The 11,743-nt window shown below is 37.3% G+C and overlaps 1 protein-coding gene across 1 annotated transcript; it reads left to right on the forward strand.

The window, feature by feature from the left end:
* Positions 1-876: 876 nt before the first annotated feature.
* Positions 877-4,150, forward strand: LOC122072317. The gene is made up of 6 exons (XM_042636913.1): positions 877-945; positions 1,059-1,188; positions 1,379-1,548; positions 2,167-2,458; positions 2,544-2,710; positions 3,687-4,150. The coding sequence occupies exons 1-6, from the start codon at positions 930-932 to the stop codon at positions 3,875-3,877; spliced, it is 966 nt and encodes a 321-aa protein (XP_042492847.1). The 5' UTR covers positions 877-929; the 3' UTR covers positions 3,878-4,150.
* The last annotated feature ends 7,593 nt before the right edge of the window (positions 4,151-11,743 follow it).

Raw genomic sequence — 11,743 nt, forward strand, 5'->3', positions numbered from 1 at the left:
GAGGTGACAATGGGTGTGGTGGGGATTCAACGGCACACAACCACTCGATTGTGGTGAGATTCATAGAAGGGGCCGGGAAGGAGAGAATTGGGTGCAGACCATTGGTGTTACGTGAAGGACGTTGAACATAATATTTATGAAATATGAGATACCCCAAACATAAAATTTCGGAGTTTGGATCAGGTCCTTGTAGGAGAAGTCGAGAACCATTCTCATAAGGTGTGTAATCCACACTTAGAATCCATTCAATGTGAAAGCTTGATGTAAAAAGAGAGAGATTGAATGGATTCCATGTGTGGATCAAAACCGTACAAGAACGATTCTTAAACGACGACCTAATTCAAACTCAAAATTTCAATCCTTAGATACCCTAGGTGTGGTTTCTCTAAATGATTAGGTATAACGATTTGACTCCTGTCCCAAATAATATTGTTTGATTATTTTAAGGGAGAAGAACACAATCGGTCTAGCATTCCCCACACCCAATTCTTGATTTTAGGGGTTGCGAAAATGTATCATTGACACCTTGAAAACAGGAATTATGTCTGAGAGTGGAGAACTCAAGACAGGGAATGTTCCTCCCTTCTTCTTCTTCTTCTTTTATTATTTTTAAGTTCGATAATAGTGAATTAGTGATTCCCCTGGGCACATTTTCTTTCATAATAGTTCATGCACCCATAAATATATAACAAATATTGTGAGCTTCCAAACGTGGGAACAAAACTAACCCAAGAATCCTCTCACACTCAAGTATAGAATTTGGATATACATTGCTTCATATAAACAAAACCATGGAGGGAGGAAGGGAATAAGCCAACACACTAAGCAATCGTTTGAATAAGATATCAAAACCTTCTTTCTCGTTATAAAACCAACCCACTTTGGTTGTGATGTGATTATAGGCTTTTAGCATTTTGGCTGATAACACTATGTACAACCAAGATGGTAACAAACCCCTCTCTCTCTCTCTCTCTCTCTCTCTCTCTTTCTCTCTCTCTCCCTATGCATGTGTTTGTCTGAAAACTAATTATGAGTATTGGCAATGGTGATTGATATAGGAGTTACAAGAATGATGACACAAGAAATCCCAACTCATTTCACTGTTAAAATTGAAGAGTTTTCACTGCTCTCCAAGGCTTCAATAGAGAGATATGAAACCAGTGAATTTGAAGCCGGAGGCTACAAATGGTAATACCCCAATTGCTTCCACTTTTTTGTTTTACGGGTAGTTAGGAACATTGGTCTACTCACATCTGATGTGGGATTATTAATTTCACTTTTTACTTGGAACCGTAACATATGTGTAGATGCTTAGATCAGCAAAATATATTAATCATAAATACTTGTTCACATTCTCAGATGTTAAACTATTCTGCAGGAAATTGTCACTGTATCCAAATGGAAATAGGAACAAGAATGAAAAAGATAATCTCTCTCTCTACTTGTCAATGGCGGAAACAAAGACACTCCCTCGTGGTTGGGAAGTCAGTGTAAATTTCCGGTTGTTTTTGCTTGATCAGATCCGAGACAACTATTTGATGGTTCAAGGTATTGTATAAGTGTCATTAGTTAATGACCGGCGGTTGCAGGGCCCATGGAAGCATCGATGGGTGAGATTTTTATTTTTCAAAGGGGAGTGAGATATCACTTGCAGGAGTTTGTGTTTTGGCAGATGAGCCATGCTCACGGAAAGGCTTCTTTTTCTCTTAACCTAGCCTGATTTGACAAAGTATATGAATGACAAATCGAAACCATTTAGGAATTCTTCAAACCGGAACCGATAAACTGTTTGTTAATCAGTTCTTTGATTTTAGTTTTATGATGTGAAATTGTTTAGTAAATGTTGCTGTTCGATTATGAACTAGTTAAAACCAATTAGAATTGATACACTATTGAATCGATTAGACATACTAAATCATTAAGAATTATTAGTCTAGCATTTTATATATCTTCGTATGGAAATGGTCATGTAAAAGGTAGCATGGCCCCTACACCAGCGCGTGGACTAATGGAAGCTAGCACTAATAGATGCGTCAATAAGTGTGGAATTCCCGTTTTCCATGAAGGGTGTTTCACCCCCCCACTATGTCTGCGCACAAAGGCCATGCTGCATTTCAGGCTTCTTTTTCCTATCGTCCTATTAACAGCTACATCTGTTTGGTTTAGATTCCAAGGTAACTGGGAGGCGTTTTCATGCAATGAAAATCGAATGGGGTTTTGAACAATTTATCAGTCTCAAGTCTTTCATGGATGCTTCTAACGGATATCTTATCGGAGATACCTGTGTGTTCGGAGCTGAAGTCTTTGTTTGTAAAGAAAGAAGTATCGGCAAAGGCGAATGCTTGACAATGATAAAAGACTCCATTGCTACTAAGACTAATTGGAGAATTGAGAACTTCTCAAAGTTAGACAATGAATATTATGAATCCAAAACATTCAATGCAGGAGATCAGAAATGGTATGTCTCTAATGATCAAAGTTTTAATTAAAAACCAGATTAAATTACTTATAAAACTTTATTAACATCCACATATATGGTACAGGAAGGTACAATTGTATCCAAAGGGGAAAGGTAGTGGGATGGGCAACAGTGTTTCTCTATATTTGGCTTTGGCTAATCCTACAACACTTCCTCCTGGTCAGAAATTTCATATTGAATTTGTCTTGCGCTTGGTAGACCAGATGTATGGCAAACACATTTCAGGCAAAGGTAAAGATAGATAAGATGTCTCGACACTTCATGACTTGCTATGTAATTTGTAGGAAAGCCAATCTTGGGTGATTGGGTTAAACCCATTCACTAGCATGAAATGAAATGCTAACCGCTTGGTTTGGGTCAAAATTGGGCTGGCCCATCTGTCCATGCCCAGGAATCAGGCACAACAAGGCAAAGTCATCCAGGCTCGAGGTCCATTATATTGCCTTGATGAAACCACTTGGATTAGGAATCAGATCCTCTCTAGCTGCTTGGATGCTAAGAATGCATCCGATGGCTGGGAGGATCTTTGGGTGTGCACTTATTATTGGGCTGTATATTCGGAACCTCTCAGCCATCGGATGCTACGTTGGGTATTCCAACGACTGGAGAGGACCTGAATCCCTTGGGTTTGGATTGCTACTTTTGTGCAAAAACCACAACATATGCAAATATTTTGGAAAAAGGACTCTGTGGGGTGAGTGTTGCACTTGTGCCCAGACACAAGGGTGAAATGATTGCCCCTACCCCCACGAAAGGAAAAAATGCCAATCTTGTTGATGTTTTTGTGCGAAGGAGCCACACTTCCCCTCTCCACCCACCCAAACACTTCCCATATGTGTATACATATTTATAGGATTTTCTTATTGACAACCCTTTAGATATTGAATTATTTGAACTTTACATTTTTTTCTTCCCTTTTAGTATAATACACATTTTTTGTTCAATTAGGGTATTGGCGTTGCGTTGTTATGTTTCCTTTCCTTTTATTTTCCTCTTTTCTTTCTTTGGCTTTACTTCGTGCCCTGATCCATATAGTTGACCCCATTTATTTGGGAAAGGCTAGATTATTGTTGTTGTTGTTGTGTCATTTCAAATGTGTACTTGAAAAATACTTATGATAATGATATCTTTTGATAATGATATAATAATATGCATATGTCATTTTCAACTTATATTTGAAAACCCTCTGATAACCAATTTTTTATAGGATTTTTGGGAGTAACACAAGGAGCATTTAAAGAGTATCAAGTTCTAAATACAACTATAGGGATGTCGTCCAAAAACAAGAAAAGAATCTTGTCCATCATGCGTGTTCTCCACACCCAAACAAAGCTGTGTGAAAAGACCCAGCTGCCCTTGCATGCTCTGGGTATTTTCACATCTGCGCCAACGTCCTGACCAATGAGAGTGCATCTTCGAACATCGATCAAGAGAGGTGCATTGGTCATTTTGCACCCCTGTGTCTGGGCATAAGAGTGTGCTCCTAGACAAATCACTTGTCTCATATATATATACAAGATTGTATGTAGAAGATTTCCTGATTTTTACTTATTGAAGACTAGCTTCGAAGTCCTAATTCCCTCCCCCCCCTATTTGGAGCTAATCCGTGGTTCAGTGCCTCAAGTCAAGATCATGGTTGGTCAAGGTTTGTTTCACATAGTTATCTCTATCAACAGAACACAGGTATCCTGGTGAAAGATACTTGCCTTGTTGAAGTAGAGGTTACTGTAATTGGTGTACTCAACACCTTCCCATAAATATTTCATATAAAAGAAGCTCCCCTCATCTCTTTATTATCAATAATACAATATCATGATCTTCTCCAAAACCTACACAGTTTGTGATCAGAGAGAGAGAGAGAGAGAGCAACATCAGCACAAATTCTTATTCCAAAAGCAACTAAAAATGTGAAATGAAAAAACTTTCAGTCATCAGCTTTCTTCTCAGTCAGATACTTCCCAATTGCATTAGCAAGGAGATCCAAAAGAGCAGTACTGGAGAAGGAAACATTGGCAGCGAACTCTTCATTGATTTCATATTCAATTGATGATATGATGATATTTGAATTCACATCTTTTTCTATTATTTCATTCCCTACTCAGTACCATTGTTGGAAAACCAGGTTTTTCGACCTAACTCGTCAGGTGAAAAACCTAATGAGGCGACCTGGTTAAACCCAGTTAGGCATGGTTTAAAGTATCTCTGATACCGATACAATACCGTCCGATACGTATCTTAAATTTAGCTGATCGATATGATACACACCGATTCGATACATGACATTTTTAAAATCCTTTCGTATCGATATATATCTTACGATTCATACCGATATGCATCAATACACCACCAATACACATCGATACGATACGATATGCACCAATACGACTCTATGGAAAATATAAAATCGAGGTGAAATGTACGTTTCGGTATGTATTGATACATATCAGTGAGTATCGGTATGTATCGATTGGTACGTATCGGTATGTACCGATACAGTGCGCTACAGTCATAAAATGGCCAAGATGGGTAATTTTTTAGTAAAACATGATATTTTGAGAGGTTTTTGTTCTAATGTTGCTGCTAGCCATATTTATCTCTAACTAAAGTGGAAATCAAGGTTGGGAACAAAGATTTTACATTTATGGGACAACTACAAACCTTGAATTCTTAGTGTGATACCCTCAATTTAGTGTTTATGCATAATACATGTTATCAATAACTTTTTTTAATAAATTCTTTATGCAAGTATTTAAAAAAAAATGTTTCCTATCCATTTATGTGTATATCTTTAGAGTACCTTAGCGTATCTCCGATACGATACAATACCCTTTGATACGTATCTTAATGGCCAACCGATACGGTGATCGATACCGATACTTTAAATGCAATAAATATGTAAATAAATCATAAAAATACAGAAACTATGAAAAATGCAGAAAAAAAAGCACATATCAATAATTCGAGGGTTGCAAGCAAGAGTCTTTCTCTTGGTTAGAACATTAGGTTAGGGTTAAGGATTAGAAAATATAAATTATATCTTCCAATAATCCAACTTCCAATAAAATAAGAACTTTGAATTTAGGAATACGGGAAGTTTCTTGGGTCCCAAATTTCTTTTGGTAAAAGGAAAGGAGTAGGAGAAGTTACTAAGTTAGGAGTCTTGGGATTTGGGATTGTAAAGGGATTTTATTTGATTTTTTATTTTTTTGATATAATGACCAAATTCGGTGGATTTTTCAAGACTCGGCCAAAAAACCGAGTCAATGTAGAATCACCTTGACTCGTCTAAAGCCTTTTTTTTTTTTTTTTTTTTACACAGGGCGAGTCTTCGTGACTCTTGACCAGGAACCTCAAATTTTGACTCGACTCAGGCGAGTCTTCCTGGTCAAAACCTGGTTTTCCAACTATGCTCGGTACAAGTTAAACCCAAGCTTTAATGGCCCTCCTTCAATGATCTCAGCTACCTTTAAGTGTTTCTGACGATTAAGAATTTCGTATTTCTCTATTGTGTAGTCAAAACAACTTCCTAAAACATAATCACAACATCAACACTAATCAAACAATTGAATCTCCAAAGAGAAAAAAAGAAAAAAAGAAAAAAAAATATTGGGATTCAGATACAACTTATCCTTAAGAGTTAGGCATTAAGAAGAGGGTGTACTAGTCCGTCTTTAATTATAAGCCTTTATATCGGGCTGCTCATTAGAACAAAAAGTATGTAAAGCACCTGGAGGAAACGTAGCCTTCATCAAGGTGCCAACTCCTCCATCACCTTCAAGAATTTCGATCTTTTTGACGATGTTGGCGAGTAGCTCAGTGGAAACCTTGGCTAATTGAGGGTGGTGCCATAGATATCCCAAACCATAGCAACTGGCACCCCTACCTCTACATCGTTTGAAACTTCTCCATGCATGCATTTTGATGATTCTCAAAGGAAATCTACTAACCAAAAACTTACCCTGTAAGTAGTGCTAGTCTGCTACCTCCATAGAAACAAACCATATATAAAGGCCTTTTCCAGACTCTTAGATGATTTGGTATCATTTGGCTTTCTTCTTCTTGTTCTTAACTTTTTAGATGACTCCAATGGGGGTTTTTTGTTTATTTAATTACCAACTGCAACCCAACAAATTGTCTTATTTGAAAATTTTCCAATGGTGACTCATATTTGATCGTGATCGGGAAGAAGAATCAAATGTTATTCTAATATTATAGTCTATTATTATCTTTTGGAAAACATTTAGAGACAACTAAATAGCTGACCTGGTGGCTCTCCCTAATATTCTCTTTCCCCTCCCTATCTCCGCTGCCCAAACTGTCTAGGCCCATGGGCATGGCCTGTTAAAAGACCTATGTTATAGAGTATATAATTCCGATCATAGGGATCAATTTCTAATCACGTAGTTTCATAATAATTTCGTAAGGTTTTCGTATAATTTCCTTTGGATTGAGTTGAAATCTATTACGGTCGTTTATTTTATTCAAAAAATTCCCACTACAACAGAGAACATATGAAAGTTTTAGAATATTATTTTCGGGCACTAGAACGAAACCCATTCTTACCTAGGCAGTTGTTATTGCTTGGGTTTGGATTTGACTTTCCTTTCTCAAAGGTTGAGGCCCATATTTGATCATAATTTTTTATTATTTTTTATTATTTATTTTTTTTTTATTTTTTATTGAAAGAAGGATGCTACCCGTTAGTGTGTGTCTACACCTAGACATAGTTGTTGCGAACAAACCACATTACCTGGTGTTGAAGATGCTTGTGAGCCTTCCCATTGGCAGCACTAGCTGGCATGTACTGAGCCTATGCGTAGCAAGGTCGGTCTTATTTATTTATTTTATAAGACACTAATAAGTAATTTGCTGACGCTCAAGGGCATATAATAAAATTGATTGAAAAGCACGATTTCAATAGAATAATTTGTGTTTTAGCCGAAAAATGAAATTAGAATAGTATGTCATAGTTTTATCCATATAGCCCAATATTTTTTACCAATGGGTTGGTAGCCTAGTGGTGAAAATGCCCTCAACCCATCACCGCTCGAGTCGGCTGGTTGTGGGTTCTAATCTTGGAATGCCCACTATCGCCCATTGGTCATGCGGAAGCACTACTTGTTATACGGGGGCTTGTCCTGGGGGCTATGATCACTATCATGGAGCACCTTTTTACATTACCAAAAAAAAAAAAAAAAAAAAAATTATCAATTTTTTTTTTATTGCCGACATCAATTATCTGATTTTTGGACATATTTGCGCTTTGGTGGATTGAATTGACCTATGGGCCCATGCAATAACCACCATTCCAAATGAGATGTTACGCTAACTACTACCCATATGGTATATGCAATAGGAGAGGGGGGTGGGGGAGGGGTTGGTAATGTTGTGTGAAGTCATAAGTATCGCACAAAATGACATGTGTGTTGGGTGCATGCTTTTGGAGTACGATGTCTTATATTTTGCCGTTTGCAGAAGTGGGATGATTCCAAAGAGCTGTTAATAGGTTGATCAGGGTCCGAGGCTTGGAGTCAACTAACCTTGCATGTGTATCTTCGTTTTAGGGGCCATGACAAACTACCACATCTCTACAAAAAAAAAACTAACAAATCCATGACAAGAGCCCATAAGAAATTTTTTCCAGGGGTATTCTGGTAAATTTTCTGTACAAGGTTTTTCTATTTAATTGTATGATGGTTTTTTAATCGATAATCAGTCAGAGAGAAATGTTAGGATGCCATTCTCCATTGATAGTGAAGAAGATCCCATCTCACTATGTAGGCAATCTTGTCGAATCACGTAAATCTTGCCTTTTTTTCCTGCATCGCTTATAGGTTCTTGTTTCCTACATTTGGTAACCACTTTTTTGGAGGAGGATTGAGAAGAGATTGTTGCTAAGGTCAAATGATTGGCCATAAGACGGTCCGTGGTCATATGGATACTATGTCAACACACGGGCTAATGGAAAAGCAAGTGGAAGCATCGACCACATGGTGGTATGGTAATCTTTTTGCCCTTCCCTATGTCTTGGCATATAGAACAAAACCAGGGACCATTCTTTTCCCCTTTTATCTATGTAAAGAGTCAATCTTCAAATTTAAAACTGATATGTAAAGAGTGAATCCAGTGCATAGCGCACTAGTTGCAGCCTCTGCTGGTAGAGCAGGCACCAGGTTTGTGGTCTAAGGATCAACTCCTGTCATATACATCCCCCTCCTCCCTCTTGTGTGTGTGAGTAAAGTCCCCTTGGACAGTTCTATAGGATGTGTAAATAACAAAAAAAATTATAAGAAAATCCATATCTTCTTCTTAATTTTGTTTATGACATTCAATTTTAGTTATTTATCTTTTTTTTTTTTGGTGGGAGGGGGTGTTGTTAAGGATTCAGTTTTACTTTTATGGCTTGAAAGGATTGTTGTGAACTACTGTAGGTATGATGGCAGTAGTATTATAGGGTCATCCCTATTATACCTTTTAGGCTATGTTTGGATTCCAAGAGAAAAAAAAATATCAAAAAGGAAAATTTGAATTTGAGAAAGTGAGACACATAAATCATTATTATGTTATCATATGTTTTGTCTTATTTATTTATTTTTCTTACTTGACATCCAAACATAGCCTTAGTGGTGATAATTTAGTAAAAGGTATGTAATTCAGTCTAAAAAATGATAGTGCCACGTAAATTAAGAAGCAAGATTGAGTTGTAATAAAGGTCTTTCCTGGATCAAGGAATTTGTCTATCAGACAACATGTTACTTCGAAGATAAGGGTTGCTAAAAGAATGAATTGGGAATATTTCAAAAAGTTATACTAGGGCATACAATATTATTGCTTAATAGAGCACCCACTTAAATTCTCTAAACAAATTCCAATTGATCTTGTAAGAAATCAGAAAACGATTATGTTCATTTTTCAAGTGATTCGTTTATTTTTCATAAAATTCATGGAGGACTTCTTTCTATATCTTCTGAAATTATTAGTCTTATAATTGAGTTGTCCTCAATGGAAGGCTAATGGGATGCACATTAAGGGGCTCCATGTGTTGCGTGGAATTTGAACCGTGCTGGTGGGCCATTGATTACCATTGGATGTGCGGATCGGAGGGCTTACATTTACGATGTGAGGAAGCCGGTGAGGGTGTTGAAGAGGCATCAGAAGACGGTGGCATACTTGAGGTTTATGAGGGAGGGGAAGATGGTGTTTGCAGGGACGGATGGATGCCTGAAGCTTTGGGACATGGGGGAGTGCAAATGTGACACGAACGTATAGAGGTCATGTGAACAATTGGTGCTTTGTTGGGTTATCGGTGTGAATTAATGGAGACCAACTTTTGGCATGACCTGCTTATAGTACAATACCCTGTCTAAGGCCCGTTTAACCTTATTAAAGATTGATAACCAATCTACAATAATAATAAACAGGAACATAGGTGCCCAACCTAGACCATTCGATTTTTTTTTTTTATTATTTTTTGATTAGAATTGTATAACATTTGAAATCCATCCAATCAGGCCTTCCCTCTTGGTCTTGGAACCAGAGAACAAAGCCCCCAAGCTCAACAAAATAAAATTTTGGCGAAAAGCTTTCCTTCTAAATTACCAATTAAGAAAGAAATTAAAGGTTTATCGGATCACAAAATTTTAAGTAAATAAAGAAAATGAAACATAAGATTTATAGGAGGGATGATGAGGCTAAAAACCGAATAATAGTTTTTTTTTATTGATATGCATGCATGTTTGCCTTTTATTGGTCATATGATGAACAGAGTAGCATCATACATGTAGGGAAAGACTTAGTAGGATTCTAGCACGGGTAGAAACAATGGCATCCGTAATGGAGATCATGTCCTGGCATTAACCCAATACAGTCTCCATGTCCACCATTCTTATACTTTTGGACACACTTATCTTGACAATCTTGTGGATCGCAGTTATCGGGATACAATATTTCCTGGCACCGCCCCTTCTGCTGCGCATCTGCTTTCATCACCATTGACGATGCAACTGCAAACAACCCTCATGAAATATCAATATCAGAAAAATAGGCATTTTTCAATTGTTCATCAGATCATCAACACAAAATAATGAAGTTAAGCCTATCATTGCATCGCAAATCATAGAGAGAATACTTAGAACGAACCTGAGAAGACAAGGATAGCAAGGATGAGGAAGGAGGTATAAGAAATCTTAGCCATTACTTACTAAATCTCCGACAATACATATAAGCTAATAATTTTCACTCTGATGTTGAGTGCTTGCTGTTTCTCAGCATATAGTGAGTGCATGGTATTTATATAGAAATATTTTGGAGCTCCTAAGATGATTTCCTTTCTTAGAATGTAGATATACGGTGGTAGGTAAATACCCATATTTGGGTGCCTTAATTAGGTTTGAATAGAGAAATTAATCTTATTTTTATAAATGGGTCCTCCTCTGCAGCGTTCATCAGATTGTCGGGAGTCACTTGGGATGTGTGCCCATAGCTGTCTATAGTGATTTCATTTCTACAACCAATTGGCAGCATGCATCCCAAGTGCTCCTAGCCATCCGATGCACAATGGAGGAGCTGGCGCTTAGGAGAGGATATCGTTCCAAAGATTTGAGTAGGGTGTCAATCAGTGGGTTTTGATCGGTTTTGGTTTGATTTAGGTATGAGAATGAGTAAAACCAAAACATAAACCGATAAGGATACGCGCACCGATTTCTATTTATCATATAAATATATTCAGAAGTACGAATAAAGAGGTTTTTTCTATTAATTTCATGTTAGTATTGGTTTTTAATCTTTTTGATCCATTTTTTAAGTTCAGTTTGGTCTCGATACGGTCCAATTTGATTTTGATCTCACAAAGCTCCAACCTGAAACATGATTCAATAAGTTCATATCAGTTATATTTCAGTTTCATTGGTTTGAGCTGAGTTTTGATACCCCTAGATTTGAGGGAGAGAGAGAGAGAGAGAAAGAGAGAGTAAATATCACTCCCCTTTCCTGAACTATGGCGAAATATCAATTTGACCCCACACCTTTCCAAAATATCGCTCACCTCAGCTATAACTAAAGTATTCTATCTAACAACCTCAACCATTAGGAATCGTTGTTAAGCCAGCTGATTTTTCCATAATGTCCAAAATACCCCCTATTTGTGAAATGTCCCAGAGACCCTTCATTTGTTCCCCATTCGTCTTTCTCTCTCTCTCTCTCTCTCTATAGGAGTCCGCAATGAGAGCTACTCTAATCAGAACACTTCGTCACCGGTTCACGGTT

Source organism: Macadamia integrifolia, chromosome 2 (genome assembly GCF_013358625.1).
Source record: "Macadamia integrifolia cultivar HAES 741 chromosome 2, SCU_Mint_v3, whole genome shotgun sequence".
NCBI lineage: Eukaryota > Viridiplantae > Streptophyta > Magnoliopsida > Proteales > Proteaceae > Macadamia > Macadamia integrifolia.

Coding starts and splice junctions, on each gene's coding strand:
- LOC122072317 (XM_042636913.1), top strand. Junction 2,459..2,543: donor AATGCAGGAGATCAGAAATG/GTATGTCTCTAA, acceptor TATATGGTACAG/GAAGGTACAATTGTATCCAA. Junction 2,711..3,686: donor CAAACACATTTCAGGCAAAG/GTAAAGATAGAT, acceptor AATTTTTTATAG/GATTTTTGGGAGTAACACAA.